Raw genomic sequence first — 21,014 nt, forward strand, 5'->3', positions numbered from 1 at the left:
GTGTGCGTGTGTGTGTGTGTGTGTGTGCGTCCTCTCACCAGTTTAAAACGCTGCATGGGGATCCTACTGGTGTCAATGGGACTCCTCTTGGCTTCATCGCCGAACCTCGCCTCTGGAAGTGCGACGGCGCACATCACGTGGGCCCATCTGCAGCCGGGTCCACGTGGAAAAACAAACCACAACAGCACACACTGATCATTAGGATACACGGCCGCTTTATTTGGCGGATCTCTTGAGATTAGGGATGAAAACGCAGAGATAATCCAGGTGAACAAAAAGCACTGCTCACTTGTTTTGGGTTTTCTTCAGGGCTCCACCTCTGAGGTTACAGAGACAGCACTCCTGAGGAAACCAATAAAGAGAGGTGAGTTACCAAAAAAATGTTCTCATGTGCTTGGACACACTTGAGGTTTGTCTAGCAAAACATACAAATAAAAACCTGTGGAAATATGATTCTATATCATACAGTTTATAGGCACCCTTGGCAAGGATGTCTAAAAAACCCTTGAAATAAAATTACAAATTTAGAAAAAAAAAAAAAATTTTATTTGACCAAACTGATTAAATGAGGAGAAAAACAATGTTATGAAATGTGTTTAATCAAAACAATGTAGCTAAACTCTTTAAAAAGAATGTTTTTGAGGCAGATCAGCGTTTCTACAAACTTCTAATAGCTGATCTACGACTTTCTGTTTCCACCGAGAACAAATATGACGAAACAGAAGCCCGTTTCTTTTAGCCACTGGCCACAAGGCTGGACAGAGACCCACATTTATTACACACACTGAGCAGGATGGTAAGGAAGGTAAATAAATCTGAGTGAGTGACATTTTGGGGTTTACCAAGTCTCTGTAACGACCCTTAGACTGCATCTACATGCAAACTGATTGTTAGGGAGGAATGCCTGGAAAAAGACGTTCTGTCCTGCCATCAGAAACACTGTATAACTTTAATTGGAAATAATATCCTTTGGTCAAGTAAGATTAGGGTTTTCAGAAAGAAAAAGAAACACTCCAGGTGCCTTCTACATAAAAGAAAAGGTTAATATAAGAAAAAGCATCTGATGCCTCCTGTTAAAAGGGCAGAATTATGTATTTTCCAGGAACATAGTGCCATTTTATAGCACAAACAAGTGTCCATGTTATCTTCAGTTGTTATAAAAATGCTGTATACGTCAAACATACCAACATATTTCACATGTATGAACAGACAAGACTGAGGGGCTTTTCTTTTGTTAAAAATTAATCCCTTAAAACAAAGGTTGGGTTTCTCTAAAATTGTCAGAGTAAGATTATGCTTATGCAATTAATAAAAATAATTCAATTTAGGGTCACTTCTACATTTTACCACTTTGATACAAGACAGGACAGGTTTGCTAAAATATGGAGATAAACTGTCTTACAGCTGCAAAGCCTCCTTCCGAACAGCGATCACACGACCATTGTTCGCTGATGTCTTCTGCAGCTACACCGTAGCAGCCTACAGGAAGGAGACAAGGGGAAAATCAGACGTAAAAAAAAAAATGTCCCAGTAGAGTGAGATAAAACAACACAGTCGACAGGAACAGCGAGGTCTATTGTTACAAAACAGTGGACAAAATGCCACAGCCACATTGTTTTCAGAGGTTCTTGATGGCATTGAAGTGGTGGGTTTCTGTGTAGACAAGTCCAGTATTGCAGACGAAGTGGAAATTGAGATCTTAGTGGTCTGTGTGGCCGCGTGTGAGGGATTATCTGGGTGGCCATGATAAAAGAAAGCAAAAAAAATAAAATAAAAAAAAAACGATACAAGGTTTTTTTAACTGTGGTTTCTGTGTATATTTTATGCTAAATGATACTTTCATGTTAAGCACTTTAAGTGATGATTTGTGATTAGTTTAGAAGCAGAATGTGCGTTTTGCAAGAAAAACATTTCAAATTACTTTCCACAAATAGAGATTTTTTTTCAGATTTTGCTGCAGTAAAACTGCTTTGATTCCTTTAAACCTGGCAGATGGTTACAATAAAAGTACTAGAAGCCTTCAGACATGTAAGGAAGAGGGACATTTTAAAGTCTATGATCTTTTTCTTGACTATCCATCACATAACCGAAAATAAAATCCAAGCCCACCATCGTTTCCTTCCCAGAGTTCAGATTACTATTCGGGGGGAGGAGGGGAAAGCTACATTAACGTGCATTCGTTCTCGTGTCTCAAAATCAAGCTTGTGGCTTTTTCCCTCGGTGTCAGATGACATAAGCTTCATTTCTTTCTCCCACACTCTAGCACAAACCAAGTAATTACAAATGCAGTACAGCTGCTATGCAGTCGCCGCACAGTGCACAACATGTCTGGATCTCAGAGGATATGTGGCAGGATCAACTCTAGTATCAGGGATTGATTCTGACTCAGAGAGAAAGAAAGTGACTGTCAGACACTTCCAGATGTAAAGAACAGCCAGGCTCAGAAGTATTCATACTGTTATAGGTTTCTTCATTGGACCAAGTAGTTTGGTTCAGAAGGGAAATGATAGGTAATGTTTAATAGGACATTATTAATAATAACTATGAGCCTCCTCGGTGATAAAGAGAGAAGCCTGTGTTGGCATTACAGTAATCACACTTTTTTTTCTAAATGCTCAGCAGCCTTTTGCATGTTTCCACTATTACACTTCAAAAACAGAAAATCTCACTAAGTATTTTCTGTCTGGTTTCAATGCAAATATCTTAGAACCCTGGAAATAAGATGAAACCAACGTACAAGTAACTTTTTAACAGAACATAGGAGCATAGGAGGAATCAGCAACTCATTAATATTAATGAAAAAGCTACAAAAATAATTAATTCCTCCGGCAGATTTTGAGTATTTAAAAAAAAAAATCAATATTAAGAAATTACTGACTTAAAACAAGCTCCAATATCTTGCTGAAAAGCTACTTGCAAGTTAGTCTAATTGTGTTTCAAGTGTGCCAGGACATAAAAATACTTTGTAACACTTGGTTCTTTTTGCTAGCTGTTTGTCGTTTGCCATTTAGTACTTTTGCAGTAAAGTTAATTAGGTTCGCCACAGGATGTCAATTTGAACCCACCGACACTAAGAAGCTTGATGGTGTTTCAGAAAAGTCACTCTATTTTATTGTTTTTAGTTTTCAGTCTCCGTCTGTCATGCTAGATTTAGAAATGCTGGCAACCTTTTGGAAATCACAGCATCGTGGCAAATATCTACGTTATTTATGGGATCACATGACACAATATGTCTCTTATTCCATGACTATTTCAGTCCTCAGACATAACCTTCAGAAAGAAAACTGTGACGTTGCCTCTGCTCCAAATGTAAATATAAATTTTCAAACTACTTTGAATGCTGTTAATTGCAGGTCTAACAGAGAAATCTAATTGGGTAAAATGGTCAGCAGCGTGACAACGCAACGACTGAAAATCAGCCACAAATCTCTTGGTGCATCTCTAGGAAAGCAAAGCTAAAGCTGAATGTAAAATGCATAGGCTCTGTATGCTGTCAAATGAAAAGATATACATATTTAAAGGCTTGTTTCTGGTTTGGGGCTTTAGAACACGGCCTATGTGTGGTGAAGAGAGAAGATTTGATTGGCTGATGAGGGAAGCAGAATACCTCTGAGAGAGAGAGAGAGAAAGCGAGGGACAGAGAGAGTGGACTGAAAAGAAAACAGACTAAAGAAAATCAGGACGTATAAACCCAGCGACCTTCTACCAAATACATAAAACATACTCCATCTACACTTTCTGCTGGCTGGTAAGTCCCATGAAGCTTGACCACAGTAAACACTGGCATGTACCACAGAAAGCACTCTCGCTCACCGTCCTTCCCACTCTAATCACTCCCTGTGCAGACTTACTTGCGTGAACTTGCAGACAACAGCTCTGGCAGTACAGGAGAGGGGAGGTGCCGTCTTCTTGCAGCAGAGGGTTCGTAGGAGTTGGGGGGCAGTTCTGTTCTCGGAAAGAAAAGCAGATCTCCGGGACCAGGGGCTTGGATCTCCTCAGCCCGCCACAGCCAGGCGTGGGGGGTGTCTCCGTTGGAGACGAAGCTCTGGAGGGGTCCTTCGCTGTGACAGATTTGCTGTCCTCGGTTTTGTCGTCAGCCTGCAGGAGAAAGAGGCAGCATAATTTTTTAAAACCTAAACAGGCTGGAACATTGACAGGGTATGTGGGTGATGAAACGTATGCCTCCCTGCGTTGTAAAGAGAGCTGTCACTCTACGTGACATTTCAGCCAGCAGGAAATTACAGGGGCCGACTGTAATAAACAGCAACATCCCTGTGGAAAAACTATGTGATTATTGTGACCTGTGGGTTTAGTGTTACTTCTATTATTCATGTAATTGACCAGTAATCGTTCAGCAGCAACTTCAGTGCAAAGGCAAAAAGTGAGTTTGAAGAAACTGTATTAGGATTACAACACAATATATTCTGCTTCAGTAGGAAATCTAAGATTCTTCTTCACGGTTTGTTTTCGCTTTTCCCACCAACGTCACGTGTTGAAATAAGCAAATAAACTTCAAGTTATTTGAACCCTGTAACTTCAGAACATAAAACAACAGAGTCTTGTTAGGTTACATGTTGGTTTTAAATTTAAATAAAATACAGACGAGGTAGTATAGACTAACAAAAATGGGAATCACCAACAATATCCTGCCAAAGTGTTCACTGACCATTTGTTAGACAGTTAGAGCTACAACTGAGTGGTGTAGGTTAAACCATAGTCATGTGTTAGTAAAATGGCTCAGTCAAACTCCAACCCAACGAATAACAAGAGAAAAACTATCAAGGGACATCAACACTACTGAAGAGTGCTGTCTTGCAGGACCAGTGTTCAAGTAACCTTAATATACTTTGTTCTGCAGATTTTACAATACGTAGCAAAACGGAAATCAGAACTTCCGTTTTGATATACATCTACAGGTGTGTGTTTACCTGATAATATGGCATGAAGAGTGTGCAAACAGCACAGTGTGGCTCCATGGTGGCTGCATGAGCATTGTACTCCCTCTCCGCAGAGAAGCAGCTCTTTCTGTTTTGCCAAAGGTAGATGAGAGGCTTTGCCCATCCTTCCATTTCATTCTCCCCCTCCTCATCCTCTTCCTCGTCTGCCAGGCTCGCTTCGGGAGGCTCTGTTTTAAGAGGGTCAAATGCGAGTTTGCAACAATAGCTGTTAATACGCAACACATAACAGAACAGAGAAATTGGAAGATGCAGTTCATGTGCCGAGGAAATTATTTGATTTTGCTCCTCACGCCGTGGAACGAATAGGAGTCTGAAAGGTGTTTCAGCTGAAGTCATTTTTTAGCAGCCACACTATTTGGATTTGTGACTTTCAACATTTTTTCTGCTACACTAAAAACAATCCAGCGATTATTCATCAATCATTGAATACATTATTAAAGGTTTTATTTGGAAACATAGTGCAGAGTGGAAGAGTTGGTAGCACCAGGCTCGGTTTGAATCCTGGCCTACATGTTCTCTCTGTGCATGCGTGGGTTCTCTCCTGTTACTCCAGCTTCCTCCCACCGTCCAAAAACATGACTGTTGGGTTAAATAGCCTCTGGATTGTCCTCAGGTATGAATGCGTGTGTGTGTTTGTGTCATCCTTCCCTTTGTTTTGTTTTTTTCCACCTACTTGATTTCTAACTTCTTTAGATTACATATTCAAAGCACTGACCATTACACACATATTTATTACATCACACTGACTTTTTGTATTTATTCCTTTCAAATTCAGTCTAAAAAGAAAAAAGACTGAGAATCCAGGAGATTGGAGTCGGGAATTTTCACCTAGAAGATCAAATCAAGCTCGAACTCGAGTTGAAAACAGTTAAGTTAGTTTGTCCAAGAAAAAAATTACATCGGTGTTGCACCGTCACAATTATAGACTTGTTTTATCTCATGTTAAAACTAAACATCAGTTAATAATGTATTTTCGGCTCTTGCTTATTTGATTCTTTCTCAAGGGTCAAAATCGGGAGACATTTAATAATAGCGGCTTATCGTTTTAGCGATTGTTAGTTAATTAGGTCTATTATTTGGGTGTGGAAATGCAGCATGTGTTAATCTTATAACTGCTGTTTGCAGTTTTCATTCTCTAATGCAGACTCGCTGTGCAGTCGCATCTAATCCCTGTAATTATAAGGAATCCTAGCAACAATTTTTAATTACGTCTTCACCCAGGACTGTTGTGTCAACAAAATGACAACAGAACTCTTTGCTTTCCTGCCGATGATAAAAGAGTTGACTAAAATACGTTTTTGGATTATATTTACAGCCAAAAACATTCAGCACGTTGTTCTCATCTCGCAATAATCCCCTCATTTTTAATAGCTTTCTGTTAGCACCGCTATAATTATTGGTTGCATTTATCAAATGAAAATTAATATCTCGCAGCTGTGGCTACAATAAGTTCACATGCCTGCGTAGTGATGAAAAAGCTCTTCAAAGCTAAATAAATAGTAGTTCATCTTTCTAACTGCTGTAATAATCATTAACAAGTGAGTATGGGTGTTTAAACTTATTAAGGAGTTATTACTAATAAAACCAGTGAATCTGCACAAGCAGGCCCTGCGCTTTGTGAATTGTTGCTAAAGAATTGTTCAGAAGTATGCCAAATGTCCCTAAGTCACAGATGATATTTGTTCCAATGTCTTAATCAACTGATTTGTGTTTTATTTAGTCGTCTTTGGTCTAATCCAGACAGATTTTCATCATTACTTCATTTAGAAGCTACTCTCATCAGAAGGGATTTTTGTTTTACCTAATTTCACTTAGTCGAACATGTTCTATGTAACTATAAGGATAAGTTGTATGTTTTTCCACACAAAACAATTTTTTTGTCAGCTGGCACTACACAGACTGAGCACTCATCCACTACATTGGTGAAAGTGATGATGCATACAGCGAGAGTGCTTGAACTTGTCAATTACTACTATTTTAAGACTAAAATTATTGCAGATCCAGAGCTTTGAGCTAACCTACAGGGATGTGTTAACATCTGTAGTGGCTGATGTTAGTCATTTTTTTAACATACTGGGATGAAGGTGATAAGATATTCCAAACTGATGTTCATCTCCGTCGTGTTACTGTTCGCGTTTCAGGAGGGGTGAGACTAGGAAGGGGTTGGCCTTATGGTATTTATTCGGTTATGTGACAGTGATACAGTGCAGAATTGTGGGGGTGTTCAAGTAAAATAGAGTGTTTTGGTCGGGAAAGAGTGTAGAGATACATATATATCATGGGTAAGTAGCTATTGGTTTAAACTTTCGTATCCAAGCAACCCTAGAAACGCGCATAACCCATCTGTGATTCTAGCACTCATGCTCATTTGAGGACTTGCTGCTCAGTTCAATCTGATCTCTCCACAGACCACGCTATTTCCTGAATATGAAAGTCCTCTCAAAGTCATGGTCATTCTACCGTCATTAAGATAAACCGTTACAGCGGGTGCTGAAATATTCAACCCTCACAATCGTGAAGATAACGAAATGTGATTTTGTGTGTGTACATGCATCAGGAGTGTTGCTAAGGGGGACCCCTCACGTCTGCCTCGTATAAACTTTGAAAACAAAACAGATCATCTATTCTAAAGGTCATTGCACTGTGGTAGGCCAGACAATTAAATGTTTATGAGTGCATTGACGTCAGAGGCATCATACTGGTCATGGTGGTGGGAGTTCATATGATTTAGAATATAAGGAGGGAAGGAACAGACCACAGAGCTGAAGGATTTACTGTGGGAGAAGACACATTTGAGTTAATGATACAGAAATTATTAGTTACAACGCTTCACAAAAGCATTCACACTCCTTTAGCTTTTTTTTTAATTTTGTCACATTATAATCACAAACTTCAACGCATTTTATTGGGATATTATGCAATAGACCTTCAAAAATAATACACAACTGAAGTGAATTTTTTTTTATATGCGTTCAAAACTTTGTTTATAAATAAAATCTAAAAAAAAAAAAAAAAAAAAAAAAAGTGTGGCGCGCAAATTGTCTGCAGCACCTCCTGAGTCAATACTTAGCAAAACCCAGCGATCACTGCAATTACAATTACAGTCATCTGGGTAGTGTCTCTACCGGTTTCGTATTTTAGTCCATTCTTCTTAGCAAAACAGTTCAAGTTCAGTCAGTTCAGACGGAGAGCATCGATCAACATCAATTTTCAAGTCTTGCCACAGATTCTCAATTGGATTTGGGTCATGACTTTGACTGGGTCGTGGTGACACGCGAATCTGCTGGTGAGCATCCAATTTGAGCTCTATGTTTAGGTGCGATGTCCTGCTGGAAAGGGGGGGAGGGGGACTTCTGCCTCCATCTCAAGTCTTTTGCACCCTCTAACACGTTTTCTCCCAGGATTATCTGCATCCGTCTTCACATCAACTCTGACCAGATTTCCTGTCCCTCCTGAGGAAAAGCATTCCCAAAGCATGATGCTGCCACCACTGGTGCGGAAGGTGTGTTCGGGGGTGAGGTGCAGTGTTAGTTTTCCACCACAAACAGGGTTTTGCCTGTAGGCCAAAAAGTTATATTATTACACTGGGATATCGTTTTATTGTCTAAGCTCGCTTGAAACGTCTCAGTTTTATCCCGTCATTTGGTCCACATGATGACTTTGGGTTGGCTCACAAAACAGGTGAACACTTATGTGGCTTCTATATGCAAACTGATTTTAGGTTGCAAAGAACAAATTTACTATTTGGATGTTTTTAAACATGTTTGCTTTTCTTTCTGTTTCACTATTTCTCTCCTATTGTAGTTAATGTATATTGCACATAGTCCCCGTTTTAAATAAACTAACCTAAAATTTAAATTCTGTCTTTCATATGAAATCCCAACATAGAACAAAGTTTGTGATCATATTGTGAAAAGAAAAGCGATTAAGGGGTTTTAACACGTTTCAGACTGTAAATTTGAGATAACTTTAGTCGGTTTAATGATTTCTGAGGAGATTGTGCCTCCAAATCCAATTAAGGAGAAGGAGGTTTATGGCAGCTATGTTTGGGGTCACTGCAATTTAGCCATGAAAAAATTGAAAATATTGGTTTCTGGATTGGAGCCACCCCTTACAACAGAAACCACAACAGACAACATCTTTTTTCTTTTCTTTTTTCTTTTTAATGAGCATGGCTTTCAATGGGAGCATTTACTGCGCTGTCTGCACCTCTTTACAATGCTTAGCCATAACAGTCGCGTTCAAAATAACTCGATGTGTGGATGGGCGTGTGTATGAGAATGTGCCCACCCTCGTCACTGGCAGTCTGTTGTTTCACAGCGGTGGGGACGGCTCTTGCGGTGGGTTTCCTGAGAGGGTGACGCCAGCTCTTAGTGGTCCTCTTGGCTGACAGGGCTGGGTACTGGGACAGAGAGGGATTAGTGGGAGGTTAAACCAAGAAAACAATTCGTCTTGGTGTAAAGAATAAGAAATCAACTAGACTGTGTGGAGAAAGAAAAAGAGAGAGAGAAAAAAAGAAAATAACTCACAGCACTAACTTCCCCAGGTTCAAGGCCAGATTCATCACATTTGTAGTTATTTGGGTCATTCTCCTCCTCTTCCTCTGAAGAATCACTGCTGCAGCATCCTTTCAAACTATGCTGCTGCTCTTCATCTTCACGATCAGATGCTTCTTCATCTTCCATATCCGTCTCGTCTTGTTCGGTCCGGTGAAGCGATGCCACCCTCTCGGGGCGTAAGCGCGCATCGGCCTCACTCCGTCTCGACACGGGTTCAGCTCTGTTCTCCTCCACTTTCTGCAACTCGTAATCCTCACAGAGTCCCAGAGGTTCGATAGCACCGACTGAAAGGAGCGAGGTGGGCTCCAGCTGGGCCCAGGTGAGACCGCCACCTTCATCCTCCTGGTTCTCTGACCTGCATAGGTCCTTCGCTGCGTCCTCCAGGTCTGTGACTTCTTTGCACTGAGGTTCGGTCCACATGGTGTAAGGTAGAGGATCGTGGGAGAAGTCCGATGGGAGATCTGGGTGCAGACTCTGGATGAGGACCGCAGGACTCTGGGAAGTGAAATTCTTCCAGATACTGCTGGAGGAGGCTTTAGGCTCAGTGTGTTGGGAAGAACAGTTAGAGTACATAGTGTGGTAGTTGGGTTTTAATGCTGAGTGGTTCTCATGGTGAGGGTGTAGTGAAGACTCAGGGGTTTGGGGAACATCACCAGCGTTGGCAGACGACAGCAGGACGTTCGAACTGCAGGCACCGGCTCTCTGAGTTCTGTAGCCGTCTTTATTTGGATCAGGCAAGTTGAGTTGTGCGCTTCTCTGAACCAGCTGTCTCTGAGTTGTATCACTTTGCTCGGGGATGAAACTTTCCAGCGTTGCGCGCTCTCCTTCCGCAGCAGATTTTATTAACATTTCATGGACGTCGCCAGATGTTCTCTTGCACAAACCACTGGCAGCTAAATGATCTGTGTTTGCTTCTGCTGTCTCCTCACAATTAACTGAAGCCTCTAAATGCCAGCGGTTGTCATGGTCCCCTGTACAGGGTTCTGCTGGCTGTAAACGAGTCCCTTCCTCCCTGGCTTCCTGTGAGGATGGTGAGCCGGTTGGCGTCTCCCTCTGAAGCACAGGTGCGACCTGGTGGCTTAATGCTCCGGATTTGCGGAAATGAGTGAAGTCGTCGTCGGCCGGGGTGAGGGAGGGCATCTCCTGGGTCAACACAGGTGGCAACGGGGAAGCGCCCACCTTCCCGGCCGGCTCTGGTGTGAGCTGTGGCATATCCGCTGCATTCCTCTGCAGCAGGGGAGGCAAAAGGCTTTCCTCTGTGCTGCCTTTTCCCACACTCTGAGTGTGTTGTGAGGCAGCACAGAAGCCGCGTGGTGAGCAACTATCGCCCTCTGCTGGTTCATAAAGTGCTTTCATGTCGGAGTGTTGATTAACATGTTCAGGATCAACATCCACGTCCATGTTTTCTGCTTTTACAGTGTCGTTAGTGTAATTCCTGGTACCCGTATGCGTGCTCCTGTCAGTGTCGGTGCTCAAAGTTAATGCTGAAGTTGAGGAAGCTGATACGTGAGCCTGAGGTTCAGAGAGACATGTGTCCATTAGAGTCTCTGCAGACTGGTTCGTGCCGGAAGGTGAGTCGAGGTCTTGCTGCGCAGAAGAAAACCTCGAATCGCTGACTTCCAGATGCGGCGGTGGAGCCCCGGGACTCCCTCTGGGTCCTTCAGGGCTCCAGTTTGTGACCCCTGAGAGGTCCTGGGGGTCAGACTCGGCTGCTTCTAGCTTGCCCTCCACCGGTAAAGCCTGGGGGTTCGACTGAGACGTGTCCTTTTTTGAAAACTCCAAATTTTTACTCTCAACACGGTTTACCTTGACAACACACATTTGTTTGCAAGCTGGTGAGAAGAAAGCAGAGAAATAAAACAAGCAAATATCAGTCAGTGATGAAAAAATCTGATAGAAATGGCTTAAAATGCAAAAAAAAAAAAAAAAAAAACATCTGATCATACAGAGAATTTTACAATCACTCATTGTGAACATGAGAAAGCATCTGTTCTCTTGCTGCTGCTCAGTGCTTTCACCCTTTGAAAGTATCAGTTCCAGCAGGAAGATAATCTCACATGTCCAGTCTGGTTTTGAAAAGGACAAAGCAGGCTAACAGCTTCTAGAATGATCTGACTGTTGGGGATTTTTGGGCTTTGCCAAAAAAAAAAAACAAAAAAAAAGGTCAGGAAACCAAGAAGAGGGGTTTTTCTGCACAATGCTAACGGACCTTTATTCAAATATTAGTCAGGATGTGTGTATAGATTTGTATGTAAAATTTGGACCCCCATTTGCATTAGAGAACCTGTTTTTTCTTTTTGGGGGGAGAGGGGAACTAATAAAAGTTAATCAAGCCACCTTACCAGAAAGCTGAGGCAAGTTCTGATTCTGGTTGTGTTTGGGCTCGGCCTGTTTTTTCTTCCCTTTCTCCAGCTCCTTGTCGGCGGTCCCTGCTGCGGACCGCCTCGCCTTGGGCCCAGACTGCCCACCCAGAGGTTTTCTCTTGCTGCTGCTCAGTGCTAAGCTGCCATCCAGATCAACCGGCTCCTCTGTGGTCCTGAGGCGTTTGGAGCGCATACGAGAGTGACCGCTGCCGTGACAGGAGAAAGATTGCAAAAGAGTCAAACCCAAAGGCTTTTATCTTTTAGAGAGAGAAGAAAGATCACCGCAGATTGCATACGGTACCCTTTGCTAGCAGACTTGGTCTTACGGCGCCTCTGTAACCAGCTCTGCAGCTCCGGTGTCGTACTGGGAGTGGGAACCGTGTGGTCGATGAGAGTCGAGTCCTTGCCCAGCATCCAGCTGGCGTAACGGTCAGGCTGGAAACGCTTCACAAAGGGCTCCATGGATATCTTCACCATATCCTTGCTACATGTGCACTAAAGAAAAGGAGGCAACATTTTATATATGTGTGTGTGTATAAATATATATATACATATATGAGCTGGTGATGAGCTCAACTTCATATTGCCAGTCGGCCATTTCAGACTTCATTCACATTTCTTATTTAAAATACTTTTAAAAATGAAAAAAAATAAAATAAAATAACTTAAATAGTTTGTGCAAAGCTTTAATAAGATTTGTGTACTGATTGACCTGAGTGTGATGTTACCTGTGTGGCCACCTTGCCGTAGTCTATCCAGCGCAAAGTGGCAAAGTTTGTGGACTCTGCACAGTTGAAACCATGATTGAATCCAGCATGGTAACCATACGGGAAGGTGATCATGAACTCTCCGGCTTCCTGAGTAATCTGAGTATTAATCATGAAGTGAGTTGGTGAGAAATAGGAACCAAAAACAAATAAAAAAATAGAGTAGTCAGAACAGTAAAAATTGGAGGGAGTGAAATTTCAATAGTTTGGATCCTTGCTTCAGTAAAGGCGGTAGGGCAGGGAAAGCTAAATGTGTAGAGAATGAGGAGTTTACCTTGTCAAAGGGAATGCCGTACTTCTTTAGTATAGAGGGAGAGATAAGGGTCATCTTGTGGCGCAGAAAAGCTTCACAGCCCTTGAAGCTGTTGGGAAAAAAACCTGAAAGAGGAAAACACACACACACACCATCACAGAGAGTCTGAAAACAAGAAGGAGATCTATAAAAACATATTGTCTTAATATGTCAGCACACAAAAAGTCTCAGTTCCCAAGCATAATAAAACCTAAAAGAATGATTGAATTAATAAACGGTAGCATCAGTGTCTTCCCTTAAAATTATTCCCCATTGTAGTCTGATTGACATTAAGGGTGACATGTGAAATATAAATTTATCCATCCATCTTCTACAGGGAGAGTCGCTGCCCATCTCTAGCTGTCACTTTCTACACTCTGGCAATGGGGTACATTTCTAAAAGTTCATAATGCCCTGCACTCTAACAAGACTCCCAGTGCTTCTGGAAGAGAATAAAGCCCACAGCATCACAGATCCTCAACATTGCTTTTCCTCATAATCATTCTTTGTTCCAGTTAACATGATTCCAGTTAACACTCCAGAAGTGTTTAGTAAACTCCACACATTTATGCTTCTAGATGACAGAAAAAGCTTCTCCTTCACCTTACAAACAAGCGGTTGTAGATAGTAAACAGACTTGTTCATGGTGGAGGCTACTGGAGACCGGATCTCTAGTCTGTCCCACGTTTATGCCCAAAGAAAACAGGATTTTAATTATTTAAGTAGTTCCTTTCTGCATTCTGATTTAAAATGTCTTTCAAATTATTTTCATAAGGAACAATAAAAATCGGTGTGGTTTTGGTGATTCTGTCTAAAAACGAATTGATTTAAAAAATATCTTCACTTGGAATTTATTCTCCAAGGAATTAGTGTGTTTATATTAAAGGCTGGGTTTTCAACACCTTTTTTGTATGTTGTTTTTCATACCTGTAGCCAGGCGCTCCAGTCGTTTCCCGTGCTCTGGGGGGATGGCATACCTGTTAGAGAGGGGCATACAGAGTTATTTCTGGCTGCACTTAATTATTGCCTCAGTGCCACCATTAGGAAATTCAAGACTGCCATCAAGTGGTGGATAAGTGAAAAGATGGGGGAAGAAATATATACTTTTTTTAACTGTTATGTATAAAATGATTAATAAAAGCAGTGAAATTTCATTGCTTATCCCCTATTACGATGCTCAAGTTTTCAGAATAACTGACACTTTCTAATAAGTTCCAGCTTCACAAGAGCCAAAACCTTTGTAATGCAAAAGAAAGGTCAAAATAATCACTGATTGCTGGCGCAATCAATTTATGGGAAAAAAAGGAAGCTATTCTGTGTTTTCCTACGAAACCCCACTGATGCAACCTGATTTAAAAGTTGAAACTCTGCCAGAAACTCGGACAGTGTGACAGAGGCCCCTCAGGGATCCAACCGGCACTCCATTCGCCCAGTTCCATCCGCCCTCAGGTCTGTGGCATCTCAGTCACCGTGTGACCCGTCAGCTTAACGCAGAAGTGGGAGACACAGAAAGTCGGAGACAACTCCACAACCTTCGGTGGAGGTGAAGCGGGGAACCGGGAGGGGAGTTGAGAAGGCTGCCATCTTTAAGCTGATCCCCTCCTGAGATGAGATGCTGAGGAAAGCAGCAGGATGAAAGCAGCGCGCCGGTGAGCGTGTGCACCAGACGATAAGGGGCTGCAAACACGTGCAAGTGCTTGGCACACGGGGCTGCACTAAGGGAGTGTGTGTTTATATATGTGTGTCACAGTCTGGTTGTGACACCGATCCCTGTGGGGGCTGCAGGGCTCCCCACTCTAATGAGCAAAACTACCTCCAGGGCAAGGGAAGGAAATGGAGCAAGGCAAGCTGACAAAGAAATGAAAAGAGAACTCTGTCCAGATCCATCTGCATTCTCCACCTCGTCTCTTACTGCAATCCTTCCCTCCAAATAACCCAACCCAACTCCAAACAATACCACACATTAAGCAACAATAATTCAACATAAATTAGAGACTAAAAAGAAAAACCCTCACGTTTAATTTTAGAGACAACAAAGGATGTGTCCTAAAAAACAACAAGTCAAATAAAAAATTGAGAAACCTTGGAGAATAACATTGGTTCATCCATACTAATTTATAACTGTGTGGAAACCCACATTGACAGTGAATGCAAATGATCTAATTATGCAAACAACAAGTGAGAACGGGAAACCTTGAGCTGAATGAAACACATCAACAAAAATCTTAACATGAAGAATATCTGTTTGAAAGGAACATTGAAGGATGTTAGTAATAGCTACCTAGAGTTACAGTGCCTACGGAATCTACTGAAAAGGCTACTAATAGCTATGCAAACCACAAAACTGGCCTAAATCAAAGAGTGAAGAGGAAAAACCAACTGTTGGGAGAAACACCATGCTATAGAGACGCAGGGACAAGTTAGCTGGTCATGTAACTGGAAGATGGATGGAGCCAAATACAAGAAAATTCAGGAAAATGAAACTGTAGGAACAGACAGGAGAGTGGAGGTTCACCTTCCTGTCTGTTTCAGAGCTGTATGCTCTGGCTGAACATGCAGCCAGAATGACAATGGTGTGGTTCAGATAGAAACTTATTTGTATGTAGGCCTAGTCAAAGTCCAAACCAAAATCCAACCGCCAATCAATGGCAAGACAGTGTTCAAAGATGCCGTCTACTCAATCTAACTGAGTTTGAGTTATCCTACATTGTAGAAGGGAAATGTTCAGATCTGTCAAGTTGGTAGAGAAAAAAACAATAAAAAAGACTTGCAGCTATAATTGCAGCAACAAGCAATTCCATAAATTGACTCAGAGGTGCTGAATGCAAATGCATCTCACACCTTTCAGGTTGTTGTATTTGGAACAATTTCTGAAAACAAAGGGTTGTTTTCCTTCCCCCTTCTCAGTTGTCCACTACTTTGTGCTGGTCTGTCACTAATCCCAAATGTATGCTTTTAAGGAGATAAAATGTAAAAGAACTTCCTGGTTGGAAATACTTCTGCAAGGTTCTGCATTCCTTATATAAACTCAGGTTAACCATAGTCTAGTCTTAAAGAGGAACTCTTAAATGTTAATCAAATGTGTTTATCAAGTAATTTGGATTTAATTCATATTTAAATTATTGAAGAGGTTTACTGTATATCATAGTCCCTTAATATGTAAAGTAATAAATATTGGAACATATTTGATCATCAGTGTATTAGTGATGCAACAATTCAAAGGCATATTTGCCAAATGTGGAAATGCAAATCATAAAATGTCTGCTACATGAACTGAATTTATCCTGCAATCTAAACATCTTAGATGACGTTTCATCAAGCTACAGATTCTTCTTCTCAGATACCGGCACCAACCTAACTAACTGGAGATTTGTCGAATCCGTCTGGAAGTTGTACCACTTACACCACTTTGTTGAATATTTACACCTTTTGTGTGTTCACCCTTGTACTGAAATCGCTGCTACACACACACACACACACACGCTCACCAGGATTTGGGCTCTCCAAAGTGGAGGTAGTTGATGCTATACAGATCCATATCCTCTGTGTGCCAGGAGAAGGTGGTCTTCCACATCCCAAAGTAGAGATACGGCGTGTTGACCCCCTGTATGGACACACCACAGTCCTCCTCGATAACATCCAGGATGGAGTTCAGATGTCCAATGTTCCACTCTTCTACGTCCTAGGAAATTGGAAACAGGGGCTTAAACCGGTGCTACAGACAATTTACAATCCTGTTTTTTTGTTTGTTTTGTTTTTTTTATGAGCTACATAAAATATTATGTTCCAATGAAATCCCAGATCTTCCTGTAAAAAATGACTGTGACCATATTAAATTAATACTCTCAACAAAAAATAAAAACTGAAACCAGAGATATAAAGTGATGTACACTCTGCAATGCTTTGCATTAAAGGCATTTCAGTGTTTCATACAGGATTCTACAGGCTCTGCAAGCTACATGCACCGAACCTAAACACAGACAGACGATTATGACCGACTACGAGGGGAAAAAAGGCAAGAAAACAAAAAAAGAAGCCCATGCAAAGAGAGATAGACAGGTCACCTACCTCATCATAGAGGCTGCCACTCACATCTGCACCATATATGGGTGAGACAAAAGTGAGGTTTTTCCAGTATTTCCTCTCAAGATCTTCATAATTCAGGTAGCGAGGTGTACAGTACCTTTAAAAAGAAAGAAAATTAAAAATATATTGTTTTTTTTGCTCTTTTTTTTAAACCTTGGCATAGATGTTACTCTGCATGCATTTCACAGTTTCCTAAATAAAAAAAATCTTTAAGAGTAAAAGAAATGCTTTAATCACTCCTAATTTTAATCAAATGAAGACTAATCTTTGAATGAGTATTATTTTTATTTCAAGAAAGTTTAATATCATTTAATTGTGGGAACAATGGCTACTTAGAGCAGGTCACTCTTAAAAATTAAATTCAGCTACACAAAAGGTGACATTCAAACATAATATGAAATTCAAACAAAGTTGTAAGGAAACAATTTCTAAAATATTCCTCCGCCAGCACCAAAATTGAAATACCTGTTTGTGAAACACTAAGAATTAATAATATTGAATATTAAATGCAATACTATAATACTCACATGTCACTGTTTGCTAACCGCCTGAACTCCTGCACACTAAGAGGCTTCTTCTGGATGTTGTACTGAGTGAAGAGCCCTGACTGGCCCGCCACCATCTGCTGAATCGGAGCGTCGATCATTAAATCATCAATATCGTCGTAGGTTCGACGTGGCTTCCAGCCTTTAGGGGGGATCACCTTTGGCACGCACAAACAAAAAAAAAAAAAAAAAAACCCAGAGACTTGTTAGTGAAAATGAAACAGCAAAATCTAAATGATGAATGAGAGCCGATTCGGAAACATTGCACTCGGCTCGCTCTCAAAGAGAAACTCATTAAAAGGTTTCTCTCTGATTTACTTTCTTAATTCCGCTTGAGTAGGTTAATAAAACTGATACATGAATAAAGAGGAAGCAATGATGTATACCTCTCAAATATGCCATATAAAGAAGAAAAAGTCTCTACCAACCTTAGCTAAGCCTGCCCGGTGTGCACCCTGAGACTCCATGTACACCAGGTACCGGTTGAAGTCTTTGAATTCTTCCATCGTGGGTCTGAAGGTCATAATCTTGCAGGTGGGGTTTGCAGGGGCGGATACCTCTGCTCCCGCCATCCTGCCTCCTCAGTGGCTATAATCTGAGATGGGAAAACAAAATGCTTCTGTTATTTCTCGCCGTTTTTCAATAGACAGTTGTGTGCCAATTCTTATCAGAAGCCATATTACGTATGACTAAGTAGAAAGGCAGCCCATTCTGCTTCTGCAGGAATATTAATACATCTTTAAAACTACATTGTTCATTTTCCTTACTTGCCATCATTTATGATGATCATGCTGATGATTTGCATCATTATTATAACTAATATTGTTATCAGCATCATTATTCAGTGTGTGAATGTGTGTGTTAATGGAAGTGACCAATTTTATTGTAAAGCGTCTTTGAGAACCCTTTGAGGGTTGAAAAGCACCATAAAAGTCTTATTTCATTTCATCTCAATATGTTTTATAAATAATTATATTGTTACAAACAACTACTATATCCCGCTTGATATAGTAGTTGTTTATATCAAGTTTATATCAACAGTACTATTACATTTTAATAGTAATAGTACTGTTGGTGTTTTATTTTAGCTGTCATTGTACTTTCATTTTAGAAGTAAAAACTTTTTTATCTCTAAGATTAGGTTAATTTTAAGAGGTCATGTGGTATGAAAACAACTTTTAAAATTTTAAAGGAATAATACAGTTGATATAAACATATCTAAACAATTTAACCTTTTAGATCCCAATACGATGAGCAAAATTATGTAAGCAATCTAGCATATTAAATGTCTTTTTTAACACCCCCCCATCCCCCCCCCCCATCTAGTGGGATGGCTGAAATCCCAATCTAGTAAAGCAGATGTCTTATATATAAGACCATTAGATGGCAGTAGAGATTCAGCATATATTGTTTTGATTATTTGAACCTGCAGCTGCCCCTCGCAGCATTTTGTCCCAGCCACCCATCCCAGTTCCACTCCCAACTTTACTGTGCCAGTACACAAAGGATCACATTGCACCATGTGAATTCAGATTTCCTCACCCTTTTGTACTCTCTCTCTCGATGCTGCCTCTTTTAAATTTACATTACCGCAAAATAAATTATACATTTTAGAAAGCAGCTACAGACTAAAAATAGATCACTTAAAACAAAACAAGCAAAGTAAACATAAAAAAAGACAAACTACAGTTTTGTCACACACTTTGGGTTTTAAACAAATTATTAAAATTCTTGATAGCCTCCTGAAACAAGTTAATGTAACTAAAACAAATCTGGCTACACTAGAAGGAGTGTAAATCTATGCTGAGCTACATTTGAGTATTAATACTTCAGCGTGTGTAACTCTGCTCATCTTTGTTGTCTCCCAACGTAACTAGCCAGCTAGCCTACGTTCTGTTATGATGCCGAGTAATGGCTGAACAAACAGCGCAGCTTGCCAATTCAGCTGACCAGCTCACGTAAAATTAAACAGTCAACAGGCTTCTCAGATGTGAACTCACAAAACTCGGCTTAGTACTTACCTTTAGTGGCAGTAAATGGAAGGTATAAATAACTAGTAGGCTAACCTAGCTGTAACGTTAGCTAACTTGTTACAGTACAGTGAATGGGGTTTAAATGCCCCTCGCAAGGTGGCTTCACATAGGCCCTTAGCTACATCCTTTCCGACTTCTTGTAGTCGAACTGCTTCATTCTGGAGTTTCAGTGCTGGTGTGTTTGTTCGTGACTTGCAGATTTACTCGTAAGACAAACAAATAAAGACATGAGTGCTCACAACAGAAGCACGATTGCCAACTTCAGTGATTGCCAGTGCTAAAGGGTTAGCCGCTGATAGCTTCGAACATTCTGCAACAAGAGCCACGACATGTAACCTGCTTCCTAAACACTATGATTAAAAAACAGGCCTCCGTGCACCGTTCTTCCTGTAATATAACTGTCGAGAACCCGACTAAGCTCAACAGTTTGTACCTACCTTGATGAAGAGACGCAGTCGTGTTGTTGTTTATCTCCTTCCTTGTTCACCCAGCTGATTCACATGACAGCTGCTGCTTCGTGCGGTGAAGAAGAGGGGCTGCGCTCCACATCGCCTGCGCTCTACGCTGCTGCTGCTACTGCTACTGTCATGGCCGTAGTGGTGTAGCCCCATCCATGTACTTTGAGATCTGCGAATCAGCTGGCGAAGGGGGCTGCAACGTTTAAAATCCAAAGAGCCATTTTCCCCCCGCAGTCCAGCAAAATAACTTTTGTTTAGAGCCCAAATGTTCCATGATCTCTGTTCCATGATCTTTTGAAGAAAAAAAAAATAAGCATACCTAATATTTTTTATTTTATAAATATATCTATCAGATTTTTTTCTATTTTTAGTTTAAACATATCTTTAAGCTAAAAATAGAATATATATATATATATATATATATATATATATATATATATATATATATATATATATATATATATATATATAGAGAGAGAGAGAGAGAGAGAGAGAGAGAGAGAGAGAGAGAGAGAGAGAGAGAAAGGTTATTATATATGTAGGCTATTTGCATATATAAATATGCAAAGCAATATTTTCTTCTAGCGCTAACATGGGTTCCCACCACGACAGTGGCACTCTCTATGCAGAAAGAAATGACCACTGCTTCTTTTGGTCAGGTTTGTCTTGAGACTTGTATTCCATCATTAATTAATTTAGAGAATTTCTGCTGTGCCAAAATTGGAAGAAAGTTTTACTAACAGTACAAAAAATTATGGTTTGGTTAAACATTTTGCCGAGTACTTCATATACATATGTGTAATGGTCTGACTTCATTTCATCTCAGTATGACCTGTCCAGGGTGTACCCTACCAATCCCCTACTGTTGCGCCCCTTTGAGTCTACAAGGACATGCAGGTAGACGACAGCTGGATGAATGGGTGTAACTCTTATTGGATTACACAGATTTAAAT

At 40.7% G+C, this 21,014-nt stretch overlaps 1 protein-coding gene across 2 annotated transcripts in view; it reads right to left on the minus strand.

Moving 5' to 3' along the window:
* kdm4c (lysine (K)-specific demethylase 4C) overlaps positions 1–20,186 on the minus strand; it is a 32,916-nt gene extending 12,730 nt beyond the window's left edge. The window contains exons 1-17 of one of the 2 annotated variants that reach the window (XM_088004875.1): positions 20,041–20,186; positions 17,999–18,165; positions 17,553–17,728; positions 17,008–17,122; positions 16,428–16,621; positions 13,867–13,916; positions 12,922–13,025; positions 12,609–12,746; positions 12,182–12,375; positions 11,860–12,086; positions 9,488–11,349; positions 9,249–9,360; positions 4,929–5,125; positions 3,852–4,098; positions 1,403–1,479; positions 290–342; positions 39–147 (exon numbers count right to left, since the gene is read on the minus strand). In XM_088004875.1, the coding sequence (XP_087861001.1) occupies positions 39–147; positions 290–342; positions 1,403–1,479; positions 3,852–4,098; positions 4,929–5,125; positions 9,249–9,360; positions 9,488–11,349; positions 11,860–12,086; positions 12,182–12,375; positions 12,609–12,746; positions 12,922–13,025; positions 13,867–13,916; positions 16,428–16,621; positions 17,008–17,122; positions 17,553–17,728; positions 17,999–18,142 (3,999 nt within the window). In that variant the 5' untranslated portion in view covers positions 18,143–18,165; positions 20,041–20,186. The remainder of the gene's footprint in view (positions 1–38; positions 148–289; positions 343–1,402; positions 1,480–3,851; positions 4,099–4,928; positions 5,126–9,248; positions 9,361–9,487; positions 11,350–11,859; positions 12,087–12,181; positions 12,376–12,608; positions 12,747–12,921; positions 13,026–13,866; positions 13,917–16,427; positions 16,622–17,007; positions 17,123–17,552; positions 17,729–17,998; positions 18,166–20,040) is intronic. The other variant, XM_088004870.1, reaches the window with a different exon arrangement.
* Between the last annotated feature and the right edge of the window lie 828 nt (positions 20,187–21,014).

This window comes from Poecilia mexicana, unplaced genomic scaffold (genome assembly GCF_051168715.1).
Source record: "Poecilia mexicana isolate PSO_F unplaced genomic scaffold, ASM5116871v1 scaffold_1, whole genome shotgun sequence".
Taxonomy (NCBI): Eukaryota; Metazoa; Chordata; class Actinopteri; order Cyprinodontiformes; family Poeciliidae; genus Poecilia; species Poecilia mexicana.